General features: G+C 52.4%; 3 protein-coding genes across 5 annotated transcripts; 1 reads left to right on the forward strand and 2 right to left on the reverse strand.

Annotated features, from left to right (window-relative positions):
- On the forward strand, positions 1–10,484 carry LOC104045046 (vitamin D3 hydroxylase-associated protein). 2 transcript variants are annotated; one of them, XM_009504973.2, is made up of 15 exons: positions 1–370; positions 1,749–1,862; positions 2,209–2,352; positions 3,311–3,444; positions 3,833–4,039; positions 4,519–4,559; positions 4,771–4,895; positions 5,554–5,679; positions 6,506–6,603; positions 6,779–6,878; positions 7,725–7,768; positions 8,120–8,159; positions 8,636–8,744; positions 9,096–9,241; positions 9,903–10,484. In XM_009504973.2, exons 1-15 carry the CDS (start codon positions 161–163, stop codon positions 10,026–10,028), a joined length of 1,764 nt encoding a protein of 587 aa, XP_009503268.2. In that variant the 5' UTR covers positions 1–160; the 3' UTR covers positions 10,029–10,484. The 2 variants fall into 2 exon arrangements, with proteins under 2 accessions (XP_009503268.2, XP_064311236.1); XM_064455166.1 differs by lacking the exons at positions 8,636–8,744; positions 9,903–10,484 and having other exon boundaries at positions 9,096–9,225.
- Positions 10,485–11,009: 525 nt separating this feature from the next.
- NSUN4 (NOP2/Sun RNA methyltransferase 4) lies at positions 11,010–14,896 on the reverse strand. 2 transcript variants are annotated; one of them, XM_064455167.1, is made up of 6 exons: positions 14,752–14,896; positions 13,653–14,083; positions 13,336–13,490; positions 13,021–13,175; positions 12,241–12,365; positions 11,010–11,450 (listed from the first exon to the last, which is right to left on the reverse strand). In XM_064455167.1, the coding sequence occupies exons 1-6, from the start codon at positions 14,860–14,862 to the stop codon at positions 11,177–11,179; spliced, it is 1,251 nt and encodes a 416-aa protein (XP_064311237.1). In that variant the 5' UTR covers positions 14,863–14,896; the 3' UTR covers positions 11,010–11,176. The 2 variants fall into 2 exon arrangements, with proteins under 2 accessions (XP_064311237.1, XP_064311238.1); XM_064455168.1 differs by having other exon boundaries at positions 11,234–11,380.
- Positions 14,897–15,893: 997 nt separating this feature from the next.
- Positions 15,894–17,408, reverse strand: LOC104052226 (cytochrome b-c1 complex subunit 6, mitochondrial). The gene is made up of 4 exons (XM_064455170.1): positions 17,285–17,408; positions 17,152–17,178; positions 16,653–16,814; positions 15,894–16,156 (listed from the first exon to the last, which is right to left on the reverse strand). The coding sequence occupies exons 1-4, from the start codon at positions 17,324–17,326 to the stop codon at positions 16,124–16,126; spliced, it is 264 nt and encodes an 87-aa protein (XP_064311240.1). The 5' UTR covers positions 17,327–17,408; the 3' UTR covers positions 15,894–16,123.
- Between the last annotated feature and the right edge of the window lie 144 nt (positions 17,409–17,552).

The following is a 17,552-nucleotide window of genomic DNA, read 5'->3' on the forward strand; positions in this document are numbered from 1 at the left end:
AAGGTTGCTTTGCAGAGGTCAGCTTTGGACTTATAAACTGTATGTTGACCCTAGGCAGTGGTGCTGGGAAGAGGGACAGGTCTAGGGAAGCAGAGAAGGTCTCCTGCTCCTGCCTTGCTTTACTTTCTCACTCCATCCCTGGAGACCAGAAGACCACGTTATGATCCTGCAATCACTGAGGCAGCTCCTGCCAGAGAGGCAGGTGAATCCTTCTGCTGCCCTTGCCCTGCTCTGTGGCTCAGCAGCAGCCGTGGTGGTCTGGAAATGGCTGGGCAAAAGGCAGATCCAGAAGCAAATGGAAGAGGCTCGGAGGACCCGGGATGAGGGTGTGAAGAATATAGCAAAGGCTGTCCAGCAGTTCAGGGAGCAGGTAACCCATCCTTCTGGGGGGTCTGAGTCCCACCGGGGAGTCTGCTGACGTTTTTCTTCAAGTCCTCCTTCCGGCTCATGCGTCCATAGCTTTTATAATGAGAGGTCCAGGGGAGATGTGGCAGCAGCCCTCAACAAGGGGAAAGGCTGCCTTGGGAGGAAGGGAGATCACTGCTTTCTTCAAGCTGGATGAGATGTGGTGGGAGTCTAGAGCCAGGGAGATGTGAATTACTCACTGGGAAGAGGTTTTGGACAACACAGGTGATGAAGCTCTGGACCTTCATTGATCCAAACCCCAGTTCTTTTGGGATCTAGAAACGTGTCTTGCCTCTATGGGTAGAAGCAAGAAAGCATTTTCCTCCTTGTAAGTCTAAGTTTACACATCTGTCCACACCCCTATATCTTTGTCTGTAAAACCTGGCTTCTGGATGATTCTTGGAGAGCCTTAAAAAAGCTTTCACTTGGGTTCCCAGCAAGTGAGACCTCCCAGCCCAGCAGGCTGCCCAGAGGATGTTTGGCCTAACTTAATATTAATGAAGCACAGGGCATTCGGTGTCCCCTGGGAGCAAACAGGACATGACATGGGGATGAATGAGGCAGGCACCCAACCAACCTGGATGCTGAATTTCTACTGTGACACTGCTTTCTAACCACCTTTCCTTCCTTCTCCATTTACTTCTGAGTACTGCTTAAACCAGCTCATGTTTACACAGGTAATGTTCCTGGAGATATAAAGCATACCAGCTACAAGTGATACATATCTTTACAATCGGTTTACTTAACTATATATACATCTATAAATATGACATAAAACCTTAAAAAAAAAGTTGGTGGTGCTGAGAACTGCCAGCCGTATTCACCTGAGTAGGCCTTACCCACCTGTGAGTCCTACTGACTTCTTTGCAGCTCGCTGGGCTTCAGCTATGAGATGTTTGCCCTCAGATGGGGCTGACACACACTGCCTGAGCCCATTCTGAGGGGTGATGGGCCAGCCTGAGACTTGTGTGCAAGGACTCCGGTACCTCCTGCCCAGGCTGGTGTTTGCTCAGCTGATATTACCCACTGACCAAGAGGTAACTCCCACAGTGCCAGGAGGAAGGCTCTGATGTGAGGCATTGCCTTGTCCTCTGCTGCAGTGGATGCATGAGGCTCTTCTACACCTTCAGAGACAGCTGGTCTCCTCTGTTTGCATCATGTTCATGATATCCAAACTCAGGAAGAAACACTCAGCAACTCAAGGTCTGAACCCCCATGTGCAGGGTCCGCCTTCCCAGCAAGCTCTGTTGATAATGTTGACAAAACTTAAGAGACTTATCCCCTCTGAGCCAAAGGGTAACTGGAGCTGCTGTCCTGGCATCCCCTTCATCTTCCCCTTGCAGGTCCCCAGTGTCCAAACGGATGCCATCCTGTCCCTGCCCCTGCTGGAACTCACTGGGAGGCTGCAGGAAGGGTCTCTGTCCCCCAAGACTGTCCTCTACACCTACTTAGAGAAGGTGAGTGCCTGCCTGCAGTGTGATGAGCAAATCACTTATGTTCTCCATGCCATGGTGTGTGGGCTGGTGGCTGAGAAGACTCGTTGGAGCTGGTGATTTTGACAAGTCTTTAATATAGCAGATACCAGGAGAAAGATATGAAAAGGCAGGGTTCTCTCTGCCTCCTGGGTCAGACCCATCACTGGATGGTGTTTTGAGATGGCTTGAGCTGGAATGCTCTGGTGTGGGGGTTACCATTCGTGCCAAGCCACTAGCCCTTGTTTTGAAGATCCAGGTAGCTGCTGAATGCAGCTGTGTAACAATGTTGTTCTTAACTAACACCTATTCCTCCACATGTCCGGCAAAGGCCCTGGAAGTGACTCAGCAGACAAACTGCTTGCGACATTTTATCCCAGAGTGTGAGGAGCAGCTCCGGGAAATACAACAGCAGAGGGAGAAAGGGCTGCTCTGTGGCATCCCTGTCAGCATCAAGGATCACATCGGCCACAAGGTGCTTCCCTTTCTGCCTGTGAGGTGTCCCATCATGAGCTGGGCTGGGTGGTGAAGTGGTGGGACACACAGAATGGGGAAGGGGCCTGATCCCTCCCAGCTTACACCACGGGAAGCCTGGCTGGGTCTGAGGCTGTGGCCCTACACCTCATTACAGCTACAACCCTGGCAGTTAGAAGCCTCCATTGGCTAAAAGCCAAGGGGTGAATAGTTATGCACCCAAATTATTGCTTCTTTGATATGTGAGACAGCACAGACTGGGCTGCATGGTTGTTTGGACCATAACTCAGACTTCTGCTCAGGGGTTTTTGCAGCATCAGGGATAAGAACATCACTCAGCTTCTAGAACATCACCAGTAGCAGGAACCATTAACCCTGAATCCCTGTTATGCTGTAGCCTGGCCACTAAGACCCTTAGCAAAGAGCTTGTGCATAAGACTGACCAGGGACACCCCCTCCACAGACAAGCCCTGATGAGAATTGACCACACACTCCTGAGCTGAATTTGTTAGCCAGTCTCTTCCATGTTGACCTACCAACACTGTTAAGAGGGCTCTAAGCTCTAAGCAAGCCGCAAACACCAAGGCTAACTGAAAAAGGATCACACTGTGTTTTCCTGGGATGTATATTCCCTCCCTGAACATCCACTGGTGGCTTTACCTGGACAGCAGGACACTGGGTTTGATCCTGAGCTACTGCACCTATGAAGTTGCATCTGGGTCAGGGGAGAGAAACAGCATGAAAAAGAGCAAGGACAGGTTTGGGAGAAGCCTTAACCCTGTAAGTGCTTGGCAGCCATCTGCCAAGGATGGAAGGAGAGGCACTCCATGGCCCTTCATGCAAAGGCTTGCAAGGGAGTGGGTTAGTAGTCACCCCCCCACCCCCGGCAAAAGGGGACACCAGATCATCTGCAGGGAAACTGAGCTGACCACGTCCATTGTCACTTCTCCTCTCTGCAGGGGCATCTGTCAACCTGTGGGCTGGTGCAACGCCTGGGTACTCCGGTGCAGGAGGACAGCATCCTAGTCAAGGTTCTGAAGAGACAGGGGGCCATCCTATTTGCAATGACCAACGTGCCGCAATCCCTCTTCAAGTAACATACTTCATTAGAAATCTTTCTTCTGGTTGTGCTCCTGAAGATAAAATCCAGCCTGTAGGTCCCAGGACAGGTTCCTTCCTGTCTCCTGAGATGTTGCCTGGATAAGTCCCTCTTCCATCAGCTGCCAACAATCTCAGTCCAAACGAAAATAACTATCAGATAAGAATAAGAGGAAAAAACACGCCATGACATAAGAAAAATGAAGTGCATTTGTGCATGGGAGGGAGAGAGGTGGCTCACGGGAACGAGCTGTGTCCAAGGGATTTATGGGATAGAAGGATGGGGTTGACTATGCCACATAAGCTCACTGCAAGGGACAGCCAACAAACCCCTGGCATTAGGCTGTTCCTGACAGCCCACTTACTGGTTTTCTTCTCCCCAGCTATGACTGCAGCAATCCCATCTTCGGCCAGACCTTGAACCCCTTCAACCACCAGAAGAGCCCCGGGGGCTCCTCGGGAGGGGAAGGAGCTCTGATCGCAGCGGGAGGCTCCATCCTGGGCATTGGCTCAGACGTCGGTGGCAGCATCCGCCTGCCGTCCAGCTTCTGTGGGCTGTGCGGGCTCAAACCCACAGCTGAAAGGCTCAGGTGCGTTCTGGGGTCTGCCCTTCCCACGCTGTAAGGAGCCTGCTAACTGACGAACTCAACAGAAGGGGCAAGGTACTCAGTGAGTACTTGGGGGGAAAGGAGAGGACAGTTTCTTAAAGGCTGGCTTGCTTTGCTCAAAACATCTCCCAAGAGGCAGTGTTGTTAGGTTTTGTGGGGAAATGGCCATGTTTTCATTGTAAATCCGGCCCAGAGTTAAAAGGAAAAGGGGTCTAAAGTGGTTAAATAATGCCAAAATGGAACATTTCGGTTAAGCCAAAATTAAGATTTGTTGGCGTTTAGGGTTTGGGGTTTTTTTATTTTGACCAAATTTTCTGTTTCACATTACTTAAATAAAATACTTTTAATAATTTCCTCCTGGTTCAGGTCCTGAACTGAAGACCCCACTATGCTATTCAAACATATTGGGAATATCTCACCATTATTGAAATGACAATATACTACTTTTTCTCTTCCCACAGCTTGTCTGGAGCAGGTGGGCCAGTCAGTGGGATCCTGGCAGGTACATGAATTTTTAATTTCTTTTCTGTATTTGCTGCAGAGTCCTATGTTCTCCTCTAGGCCTGAGGGAAGCCTGAGACAACCAAGATCTGTCTGGAGTCCACTTAATTGCCTGATCATCTCTTGCAGCCAATGTGGCCATGCAGAGGGGCAGACCAGTGGTTGGTGCACCTGTTTGCTTAACGTGGACATTTGCTCTCATCCCACTCCAGTTCCTTGTGCGCTGGGGCCGATGGCAAGGGACGTGGACAGCCTAGCCCTGTGCATGAAGGCGCTGCTCTGCGAGGAGATGTTCCGGCTGGACCCCACCGTGCCCCCCATCCCCTTTGATGAGGAGGTGAGTCCTTAAGTCAGCAAGCCCTGGTTCTTTTGAGGGTGCTGTACACTCAATGTATGCATTCTTTAAGGATCCAGTTATCTCTACAACGGTTTCCAATGATGGTTTCCAACTGGTTTCCAGTAACTTGTTAGGTCTCTTTGAGAGCACGATTTATAATTATTTGCAAAAATATGTAAATAAGTAGTTGTCCTTTCTGCCTTCTCAGCTGGTGTATGTCTTATCAGATTGAGAGACACCAGAGAAGAGTGGGGAGGAAGGCAACACCGGGAGCAAAAAGCTGGAGATATTTAGGGGAAGATAAGACAGGATTGAAAACTCCTGCAGCAAATCTTTTGACTGAGGACATTTCCTTTCCCTCTGCAGCAGATTAATTTCGGGAGGTTTTTCCACCTCCATCCTTTGTAGCAATGGTTGAATCTACTGGTTTTGAGTGGCTGTGCTCTATCTGAAGGGAGGGATGAAGGGGAGGCTGGAGAAAAAGGTGGAGGAGGACATTTGGAAAGGGTAACCTATGGAAACTATAAGCAGCAAACCAGAAAATTAGTTACTCCCTAACATTTGGAGCTTTTATCCCCTTCTGCAGTGAGATTCAGCATGGGGGCAGTACTACCCCCAGCAGGGTTGGAAATGCTTAACTGGTGGCTCTTTGCTCCAGGTGTACTCCAGCTCTGCTCCCCTGCGGGTCGGGTACTACGACACAGACGGCTACTTCCCACTGCCCCCTTGCATGCGGCGGGCGGTGCAGGAAACCAGGGGGGCTCTGCAGGCAGCCGGGCACCAGGTGAGCACAACCACCCCATGTTCTTTTCCCCAGCGTGTCCCCAGCTTTGCTCCTTGCTGCTGAAATCACCCTTCAGAGACCAGATATAGCCCCCAAGCCCAGTTGTGGGATAAATGGCCTGCCAGAGGTACAGGATTAAGTTACTACAGCCACGTAACACAATGCAGACACACACCTACCCAGGGTAGCAATGCATCTCATGGGGAATCAGCACTAGCAATTAGTAAGCTTATATCTTCAAGAGGCCAGGGGTGTCATGACTCCATCTCTGATCTGGTGGCTGCAGTTCACACCAGACAGCAGCATCCGTAAAGTGCTGCATTTGACTCTGGAAGGTTGCCCTGGCATTTTCTAGGTCTGTGATCCCCAGCAGGGCTGAAAGGTGTTTTTCCCTTTCCTCCCCAATGTCCATGGAGACTTCTGACCTTCCTGGACCACTGAGGGAAAAGGACTGTGGGAGATGGGATGTGAAACACCTTTTTCTCCCTATGGAAACATGCTAGTGGTGCTCTTCATAGCAAAGTGAATCCATGTCTGAGCAGGTGTCGATTCTGCTGGGACAGGTGGGAAACTGGTGCAGTTTCTGGCTCAGTGACTGTCTGGAGGAAAAAACAGTTCTGGAGAGATATCAGAGCTGAGCCAAATGACCATCAGGGAGCAACGATCCCATGGGGAAATGCCTGGGCTGCTAAAGGGTTGAACCAGGGCCTCTGTTGGCATCTGGAGCCCAGGGAGGTGCTGCTGTGCCTTTGAAGTATATCCACAGCCGGGCCTTGGAATTTATTCACATCCCCAGGCTGCCACATAATCTTGTGTTTTGGTGCAGCTGGTGCCCTTTTCTCCACCTCGGATAAACTATGTCATGACTGAGCTGTTTTTGAAGACCTTTTTTGCTGATGGAGGCGATGCTTGGTTGGACTTGTTGTAAGTAGCAGTCCTCTGGCAGCAGTGCTGTAAAACACCTCCATCCCCATGCCCATGAGCACAATGCACAGGCAAAATGAGCCCATCTCTCACACCCTAAACAGGAGATACTCAGGTTTCTGAGAAAGGGCAAACAGCTTCTCTGGCATGATTCCCTCCTCTTATCATCTCTCAGCACAGGAGATATTGTAGATCCAAGCTTGAAACCACAGGTGAATAGCTGTAAGATCCCGAGGCTGGGGAAGAAGCTGCTGGCTCTGATCCTTAAACCTCTGGTGAGTACTGGGACTCAGGCTCAAAGCAGAGTGGTGTCAGCAAGGCCTTGAGATGCTTGGAAGCGTGATGGTACCTTTAACTAGAAACACTGGGGTTTCAGGCCAAGGCACATGCCATGACTTTGGAAGGTCTTTTCTAGACCCCTGCTGGGATGTATCCAGTGCAAAGGGAAATGACAGAAGGACCAGCCAAGAGCTGTGAAAGGGTAATGCAGAGCCCACAGCAAGTGGTTCTTCAAACGCTAGACCTAGTTTCTGACAGATTAATGCATTGGGATTACTACACCAGAGGGACTTGAGTTTGAAGCTCTATCTGTGTTGGAGGCCTCCCAAAGCTCACATCTTCATGGGGGTGCCTGGTGATTAATAAGAGCAGGTCCTCACTGTAGTCCTTTCACCAGGTGAGCATCATTTGTAGGGCTTCTCTCCTCCATCGTCCATTTTCTCTGCCTCTCTGCCCAGTTGGGTTGTTCTCAGCTGCCAGTATCAAAAAGGTGGCAGTGAGTAGGAAGCAATCAAAGTGCTTGTAGGGGTCTTGTTTCTGTAAGATACCAAGCTAAAAAAAGGTTGATTTATCAAAAGTAATGAAAGGCAACTTGGTTCAAGTCAGTGCATTCCCGTGTGAGATGGAAATATTGGGCTGTAAGAAACAAATTGGGAACCAACAACCAGAAGTTGGAAACAAAGTAAAATCAGAACCATGAGGAGCCTTTTTAAATATTATCCTTCACCCTCAGTGCAGCATCCCCAGGGATGGGGCCAGGATGGGACCAGGGGTTTCCCACGATAGCACAAATTACTGCACGCCCCTGTCATGTCCCTAACAGCAACCTCTTGTCTTTCCAGTTTCCCCGCCTGGCTGACTATCTGAGTGCCTTGGGTGGAATGAGGTAAGACCGCATCATCCCCAGCGATGTCCATGAAAATGAACGGTACCTTCTCCTCTAAGTGTCCATGTGGGAGCGAGGACTGGATTCATAACAGACTCTGACCTGCTCTGTGCAGGGGCTGTCCCTCCATCTTGAACATGGCTTCAGCCTTTAAGAACACACCTCCCCAGTATTGTAGTGTCCCTACTGTTATGCTGAAAGGATTGAGGGACTTGGATGGATAAGGTCATACAGAAAGCATGTATCATTTTAAGTAATTGCTAAAATCACCGTGGTTTATCAACCTGGAGGATTTAAGTAATTCCTCCTCCTCTTAAAGCTTAAAAATGTTGCTACGATTTCCACTTGCAGGTCAGTGAAGGAGATGTGGAATCATCAACACGAAATAGAGGTATGTTTTGAGGACTTTCCTCTCTGGAATCATACTACAAGCTGAGGCTTTATGGCAAGTGCCAGGCTGGAGGGTCATAGGTTAGGAAAGAGGTTGTGCAAGGGAGTGCTGCAGAGGAGACAAGACTGCGGAAAAGGCACAAAAGAGACATAGTAATGGGGTAGATGGGCTTTTGGGTCAACCCAGATAGGACCTTATCAGTTGTCCACAGTGTTCATGCTCAAGTGCCCACGTTCGAAGGTCCCAGCACAACAAAGGCTGTCCTGGGAGTGGGGACAGCTAAAGAGGGGCCTTTCCAATTCCTGGCCACAGTCTGGCCACATGCTGTGGAGGCAGACACTTACACGCTCCCCTGCCTCTTCCCTCAAGCACTGCTGCCTCCTTGGCCATACCAGAGCCTGGTGCATACCCTGGAGAAGCTGAGAGGCTCCAGGCATGGACATGGCCTCCATGTCATTTCCCCTCTCCTCCCCAAGGTGTACCGCACTGAGTTCATCGCCCAGTGGAGGGAACTCCAGCTGGACGTTGTGCTGTGTCCTGTCCTGGGGCCTGCCTTCACCACGGGATACCCCGGGAAACTCCTCAGTAAGTGAGTCTGGGACCTTCCTGGGAAGGCAGAGGACCACAGTGGCTGAGACTGGACAGATATGTCCACTACCATGGAGCTTCATTGTGCACCTAAGCATTTTACGGGCATTAGGAAGCAAAAATAACTACCATAAAGCTATCTGAGCAGATGGAGACAGACACATGGACGAAGCGATCTGATGGCAGTTGTTTCTTGCAGTAGAACTTGGACCTGCAGACAACCAGCCCTGTGCAATCCCTCCTCCCAGCAGCAGCTGGTTCTCAGGGGCTCCAGTGAACGCATAATGTGTAAGTTTGAAGAAGATAGGAGGCTCTGACTTCCTGCATTCTCTCTTCTGCTTCTCTCAGCTGCCATCTCCTCTACAATGCTGTACAACATCTTGAACTTCCCTGCTGGGGTTGTACCCGTCAGCACGGTGACAGAAGCTGATGAGGAAGAGCTAAAGCTTTATCGAGGGTGCTGTGATGACCCCTGGGACCGGACGCTGAAACAGGTATGCAACATGGAAAGTGGTGGAGCAAAGACTGCTGATGGATGTTCAAGTAAGTTTCACTGAAATCAGGGGCTCCTAAATGTCTCCATCAATATGGGCACAGTGCAGAAAAAATTCACCTCTTCTTTATATACCACTTGCAAATCCCTTTTCTCCTAAGCCCCCAAAAATGTAGGTCACTAAGGTTTGGGGGAACTGGGGGAGCACCCCCAGGCTGGATTATAGGCTGAAACCAGAAAGGAGCCATGCAGCAAGGCTTCTCTGAGTAGGTCCTTGGCAGCCACAGCCCACAGTACAGCACTGCACTTCCCTCCTGCTCCGTGACACCTTTGCCAGGCCCAGGCTGTCAGCAGAGCGTGGCTTATGAATGAGGATGCTGAAGGAAAAGGGATCTGGCTGCAAGACAGATCAAAGCAGAGCTGGCTAGGGGGTGGGGGTGAGTGTCTTAAACATGCTGCTCAATATTTGGCAACCATTTCTATCACAAGAACAGCAAGACCCTCCCCTCTGCCCCAGTGCAATAATGCTGTTTGAATGGCAGGGCTCAGCCTCCAACCTTCCCACTCTCTGGGACAAGCCACGTGCCTAAACCAAGTTTCCAAAAGCTGCTGAAGGTCTGAGCACCCAGGGTAACCCCTCATCATTTGTGCCCCCGCTGCAGGCTGTGGCGGGAGCCACGGGTCTGCCCGTGGCTGTGCAGTGCGTGGCCTTGCCATGGCGGGAGGAGCTGTGCCTCCGGTTCATGAAGGAGGTGGAGACCCTCAGCCATGAGAAGAGAGCGGCATAGCCCCCACAGTCCCACACCTGCAAGGCCAGAGGTGACGTGAAAGGGACAGCACTTTGCAACCAGCAGTGCAGAGATTACAGCGAGGAGGGAAGGAGGAAGGAAAAGCCGTTTCCTGACCCTGCTCCTTGCCAGTAAGCACGGATCCTGTAAGAAACCAAGATGTCATGCAGAGGGCAGGACTGGAGCTTAAGCTTGGTTCAAATGATGATAAATCTATGAACTGCACCTTTCTGGTGGGTGGGAGTTCACCCTCGTTTTCATCTATGCTGCCTCTTGCAGAAGCAGGGTGGTGCTGAGAGAAAAGGATTACAAAAGCTCAATAGTATTTTCTTGCTGGCACTGGAGTAACTTTATATGGGTGTAACTATGGGCTGCCCTGTAAGGAATACAGCCGTGTCTACCCTCCCCATCACTGTATTTTACTCACAAAAATAAAAATGTAGCTATTAAGCAACTCTTTTCATAAACTCCAGTAATCCTTCACTAATGGCTATGATTACATGAATGCACAGTTATTACTCAAAACCCTACAAACACCTTCCCACTGGACATTAAATGGCATCTAGCATGGGAGTGTTCACACCCTCCCTGTCAACCACAGCCTTCCTGTCTGTAAGGGATGGCATTTGCACAGCACCAAGCTTTCCACCACCACATCTCAAGCATCCCAAGCACATTTCCACCTCACAGCAGGGCCATTCTTAGGAACCTCTTATTTCAGGACCTCAGGCTGCTCTTTCTGCAGGTGGGAGATAAGCAGAGACAGATGAAATTCGATTATGCAGAAAGGCTGAGATCCCCAGATGGTGTTTGTTAACCCAAACCTGCTCATGTAGGATCAAAGCAGTCAGAAGGGAGGGAGAGAGCAGCATCCACACAGGGTCATTTACCCCATCCCGAGATGGATGGATAAATCAGTCCCTCTGATAAGATATCTCTCTCTTTCCTAGATTAAACACCTCAGTCACAAACAGAGAAATATTTAGATTCCACAGCAGGTCTTATTTATTCTTCATGTCTGCAGTAAAAGAGCAGACTTCCTTTGGAAGTCTTTTCTTTAAAAAGAAAAATAAATATAAAGCAGTTTTGCCTTCCCTGGACATTTGGGGTATTTCCTGATAGCCAGCAGACATAGTCTGTCACCCCTCCTACATCCGACGTAATTTGCAGAAATACATAGGTCCGAAGTTGGCTGTGAGGTGAGGCAGAACAAGCTCCCCCAGCCGGCAATCTGGGAAGAAGGAAAACGTGTCCTGGAAGAGCGTCCGAAAGTGGCTCAAGTCCTCAACGTGGATACTGATGTCAAACTGGGTTTCTGCAATTTCTACCGCTCTCTCGATCACATATTCATTCTGCAACGGGGAGAGGGAGCATGTAGAATACACCACCTCTCCTCCTGGCTTGGTAGCGAGGATCCCAGCCCTGCAGGCAAGATGAACACGCACACCGTCACAGAAAGAAGAGGACTGTGTGGGACACTAGCATTCGCACCCACTGAAATTGGGAAGCCAGCACGTAACTCATAGGTGAGAGACAGATCTCCTTGAACTCCACAGGCTCAGCAGTCTCACTGTGTCACTGCAGCTTGAGGACCTTTTCAGACCAGGGCAATACGGGTCAAACAGATGCTTAGATTGATGAAGTACATAACATGGGATAGACGCTACTAGAGAACAGCTGGAAGGAGTAATCCTGCACTCACCTCTAAGGGAATGGCATAAGAGTACATACAGGGGAAGAGACTCTCACAGTTCAGGGTCTGCCATGGGACTCTTAATCTGTTTCCTTACTGCCCCAGCTCACCGTAATCCCATCCAGCCTTCCCAGTGAACTGGGGTGACAAAGCATCCCCATGTCTTCCCATGTTGTGGGAGATGTGGACACTCAGGAATCCTCCAGGGCTGTCTGCTGGGACCCAGATCATCACACAGAAGGACAACACTAGGCCCATCTTGTTCCTTAGACCCTCCTCCCTACCTCCTGTGGCTACTGCTGGGGACAGGAAGAACATTTGATCTAACCAAGAACATCTGCACCTTCTTACACTTATTGTGATTTGATGTGTTCAGCTATTGCCATTCCAGAAAACCATGCATGGTTTCCACACTTCCCAGGTGGGGACACATAAATTAAGATGAGGTTTCCATGCTGGCCATGGAGAGCTGCTACCATAACACAGAGAGTACCACCACACAGCATGGAGCTCACTCACATCAGCAGCTGCAGCTGCAGCATGGGCAACATCTGACGCTCCTTGGTTCGCCTCTTGTGGAAGATGTTGTTGTCGTCCTCCATTGCAGAATGCCGGTCTGTCGTGCAGGGCACATCCACCAGAACCTGGAGCAGCAGAGGTCCTGCATCAGTCCTGGGCCCAGGCCAAGCTCAGCAAGTCTCCTCATGCAGCCTGCCCCTTGCCCAGCTCCTCCGCCCTTGCCGCGCACCAAGCGGTTCTCGGTACCTTGCCTAGCTGATGCTGCCTGAGCGCAGGTGTGCACCTGCACTGAACTGTGACTCGTCTGGCTGCTTTTGCGTTTCAGGAACGTGCAAACAGACACAGACATGGTGGACAACATCACACTCCGTGTGTCTCCCTGGTAGGTGTTACTGCAGCACCTATGGCTGCAATGACCCATGGCCAGAGCTTCTGCAGTGACGCCTCCCAAAGGAACAAACTCAGCTCCCACAGCTGGGCATGGCTGAGAAACAAGAATTATCTAATCTTCACATTTAACCCCTTCCAGGTGATGGATTAGTACAAGATTTTAAAGGAGTATTACGCAGGTAAATAAAGGTACAGCTCTGGATGCCCATATGCACCAGATCCTGCAGGAAGGGTGTAGCTGGGGGAAATATGTGGCTTAGTCTTTTCTTTCTCTGCATTTAAGATTATGGAAAACTATACAATTATACTGTAGGATAAGCTGCTGTCTCCCTCTGAAACAGGAAGAAAGTGAACTAGGTGGGTTATCTTCATCGGTTCCCAATCACCTACCTTATGGAAGGTGTCACCTTGCAGCTGCCCCCAGTCCCTTCCATCGCAGGACGTGACACTCACAGTTTCCCTGATTTCTTTGGGAACGTAGCTATGGAGAATCTGGTGCAGCCTCTTTGTCCGGGAAATGGAGACGTCATTGGCTGCCAGACGCCCTGAAAGGACAAAACAGGCACACTGGGAACGTCACTTTTGCAAAAACACAACTGATTCCCAACTCTTACAACCAGAAATGACGGTCAGTCATTAACGGGGACAGCATGTTCCTCCAGCCCTGCTTTCACTTGGGGATGAGGAACACCCACCTCCACTTACCACAAATCCCAGTCTGCAGCAGAGCCAGAGTCTTGCCACCAGGAGCTGCACAGAGGTCAAGGACAAGGTCATCTGGCCGCACGTTGAGCGCCAGGACGGGCAGGAGAGATGCTGCATCCATGAGGTAATAGTCGAGGAGCCCCAGAGTGTCCGGCCTGGAAATCACCAGTTTGCATAAAAAGAGCAAACGTTCAAGGGGAAAAGAAAACAAGAGCTGGACGTGAGGACGGGGACATACAGAAGCAGCGGGTGCTCACACACGTGCAGCCCCCAAGGCTGGCAAGGACAGTGGGCGATCTGTCCCAGGGATGTCTCACCGTGCAGGGCGAAAGCGCGTGATGTCGCCCCTGGGGAAGGTGTAACACTTGATGTTGGAGGTGATGGAGGCACGAAGCAGAGGTGACATCTCCGCCTGAGTCACTGTCTCTGCCCGCATCGCTGTCCTGCCCTCGCCAGACCCCTCCTGGGACCTGCTTTCCCCTCTCCCCACTTCCTCCGCCGCTGCAGCCTGCTGCGATCGCTGTGCCTTTTTGCGGGCTTCGGAAACAAAATCGGTGGCATTCAGCAGCTCCAGCTCTTGGGGGACGTGGTTGACAGCAGAGAAGTTGTTGAGGAGGGCACCGTACTTCTGCTCGCAGAGCAGGCTGGCGCGGACAGAGGGCCACAGGTCCTTCAGCTGCAGGCTGTAGTTCACATCGAAGTGGTGCAGGGCCAGCCGCGTGGGCGGGATGCGGGGAGCCGTGGCAGCCTTGGGGAAAAAAATATCAGAGATATTAAAAGACAAAATACCTCAACACCCCAGTGCCTCCCTCCAGCCTCAAGGTTTTACCAGGAGAATTCAGTGCTGGGTTCTGTGCTGCCAAAAGTCCTTGGGGCTCTGCTGCAGCCCCAGAAAGTGACTGTGCCCCAACATCTAAGAGCTGGTGGTCCCCTGGGGAGGGTTCAGGACTAGGAATGGCCAGATCGGGCTGGGGGCACAGGGTGGGCATGCGAGGAGGGGAACGGCTGTGTTCAGGGCGGTGTAACGGGGGTGTAATGGGGGTGCTAAAGGGTGCAATGAGAGGTGCAAGGGCTGAAATGAGATTAGACAGGTGCAACAGCAATGTAACCGGGGTAAAATGGGGAGGCAGAGGGGGTGCAACGAGGTGTGGAACAGGGGCAGAAGAGGTATAAGGAAGGTGGGATGGAGGAGAGGGGAGGTAGGAAGGGGTGTAGCGGAGGCATAACCCGAGTGTAACGGGGAACAGGGAGACTGGAGGGCGCAGCGGAGGAGGGATCAATGATAAGAAGGGTTGTGGGGGGAGAAAGGGGGTGCAGCGGGGTGCAGAAGGGTTAGCGGGGAGAAAAGAGGGGGTGCAACGCGGTACAAGAGGGGAAAGGGGGGTTGGGCAGCCCGCACGGCGGGGACGTGCTCACCCACTTCTCCTTGTACCGGTAGCGGCGCGGCCCCGCTCCCAGCCCCGGCGGCGGCGGCCCCCGCCGCAACAGCGCTGCCGCCGCCCGCCCGCGCCCGCCCAGCGCCGCCATCGCCCGCGCCCGCCGCCTTCCGGGGCGGCACCGGCACCGGCACCGGGGCGGGCCCCGCACGCACCGCCCCCCCCGGGCCCCGCGGGAACGACCCCCGCGTGGGGTCCCCGGCCGCGGGGGCCGAGCAGCCGCTGCAAGGCGGGGAGGGGCCGGGGCCGGGCATCGGCCGCTGCAAAGGATCCGGCGGCAAAACGGCCTTTGCGGCGGGAGAAACGCGCCCGGCCGGGCCCTGCCCCTTCTTTCCAGACCCAGTGCTATAAAAACGCCAAAACTCGTAATATTGACATGCTACACTCACCCTGCTGAAGCTCCATTGCAGTCCACTAGGGATTAAACTTGAAATCCACCAGCAAAAGGATTACAAACTGCTACACTGATAAGGAACAGCTGCATTTAAAATGTGGGATTTTTTCACCTTGAAGAATAGCTGAGAAAGAATTGCTGCCCTGTGAAACACCAGTTTTCCCACAACTAAACATCCTACTCGGACGAAAAACAAGCAGAGCATGAGCTCAGTGCTTCTGCATTACAGTCCCAGGTCAGCAGAAGGGCTTTAGTTCCCCCAGGCGACCATCCACGCTCTGCTCCGGGTCTGAGCAAGCAGAACCATCGCCCTGCCTGTCCACAGCCATGTGGCCGACCACTCTGGGCAAGAACACGAAGCCAACCCTGGCTAGGAGGCTCTTCCCGCTGACGGCAGCTGTGGGTGACAGTGAGGGACAGCTGACGGTTTTCCCCCAAAGGGGGGAAACTTCTCTCCTAGAAAAGGGTCACTTCTTCAGTTTAACTTGGTCAGAACTTACTGCATTAACAATATTGGTCTTGCAGGGCTCAAACATCTTTCTGGCTCCAACAGCCAAACATCTCACCTGTGGGACCGCGCTCCAGCCACCGGACATCACGGCTGCGCAAAAAGGTCATTCCCACAAGTGAGGGGAAGTCTTCCCCCACAAACTGGGCTCTGCCCCTCACTGACTGCATCTTAACCCAGCACAAGTCAGTAGCACAAGAACTAAGAAGTAAACAGAGGGTATTTCCACAGGAACTCTGAATGTTTAATATGGAAAATTACAGAATATCAACATGGTTTTTGCGCGGCTGCACATCTTCCCCGACAAGACACAGGGACACTCTGACGCTCAGTCGCTGCCAGGAAGCCATTTCATTTATACTTGGCATGGAGCACGAAAGGGCAGGAAGTGGTACTGTGAGTCCAGGAACCGCTGACGCTGTGGAAGCAGATGGACAATCATACCTGCCTTCACTTCAGGTTCTTAAAGAGTTTGTGAGCAACCTGCAGAAACAAAGCATTTGGTAACTCATAATTTAGGGCTGGAAATCAGCAGGGTGTTACCTTCCGCCTCTTGGTTTTCTGGGCCACTAATGCGCACGGCCCCACAGCCCTCCACTCTTCTCATTGTTTTGCAACAGGTCATTCAAGAAAACAAGCTGAGATTTCTTACAAAGTTTCACTTCAGCTTAAAAAGGTTTAACTTTAAAATGGCAAATACAACACCGAAATAGCTAAGTGTCATTTGCAGGGCAGAAAACGCGTTTGACTTATTTAGTTGTTTAACAACCTACTGAATCCCAGATGGAACTGTTGTAACAAGGAGGAACCAAACATTTAACTAGAAAAAGCACCAAGGCTCGCTGTTCTTCAGAGGTTACTGTGACTGACCAGCTACCACGTCTCACACTTGAGCGGTCTGCGCTCTCAGAAGCGCGGCTAAAGACGGCTCTGCTGTCAGCACTGGCAGGCACTGCGCATCCGCAGGTACTGCACTTACACAGTGGTCCCTGGCATGCAGGAAGTCAAAAAGCTCCTCCGTGCACTGCTCTTCCGTCTGGGACCTGGAGGACACCCGCGCGTCGCACAGCTCCAGCCGCTCCCGCGCCTTGACGCACTTCTCAGTCTGCTCGCAGTGCTCACGGACCGTGGTTAAAGGATCCTGCGGGCACGGGGCTGCCGTGAGAACGGGGAGACCCCCCGAGGGGCCGCTCTCCCCCGAGGCCCCTGCTTTAGCGGGCAGCCCTGTGTCCCCACCCAAGCCGGGACTCCGGCCGCCTCCCGCAGAGCTCTGGGCGGCGGCACACAGCGGCGGGGGGTGGGGGGGGAGGCGCAGCTCAGGCGGGTTTGCCTGTCAGTGCTGAAGGCGCCGGGCCGCTTCCCCCCCAGCAAGGAGAGGCTGCAGCGGCCCGGGGCCTCCCTCATCGCCCCCGCCGCCGAGGCCTGCCAGCTCCCCGGGCAGGGGCGGCCCGCGCCCTCCACCGCGCCTCGCGCCTCACCACCAGCTCTTCCTCCTCCTCCTCCTCCTGGGGAAAAAGAAAAAAAAAAAAAAACAGAAGAAAGCACAGTGGTTATGGACGGCCTGGCTGCTCGCGGCCCGGGTCCCCCCCGGCGCCCCCCGGCTCGGCCCACCTCGGGCTCCCCGGCGTGAACGACGCGGTCACGCAGCCCCATCGCTCCACTCCCACCACCCAGAAGGACTCCGCAGGGTCACCCGCCGGAAGTGCCGCTAGCCGACCCGGAAGAGGAAGCGCGCAGCAGCGCGCTGGGACCGTCTCCCAGAGGGTGGTGCTTCAGGCCTAGGCGTTTCCCTTCCAAACATGGCAGCCGGCGGCGGCTGTTGCCGCCTCAAGATGGCTATGGTGCCGCTCCCGAGCTTCTTTTTTGCCCTTCTTCTCGG

Source organism: Phalacrocorax carbo, chromosome 6 (assembly GCF_963921805.1).
Source record: "Phalacrocorax carbo chromosome 6, bPhaCar2.1, whole genome shotgun sequence".
In the NCBI taxonomy this organism is placed as follows: domain Eukaryota; kingdom Metazoa; phylum Chordata; class Aves; order Suliformes; family Phalacrocoracidae; genus Phalacrocorax; species Phalacrocorax carbo.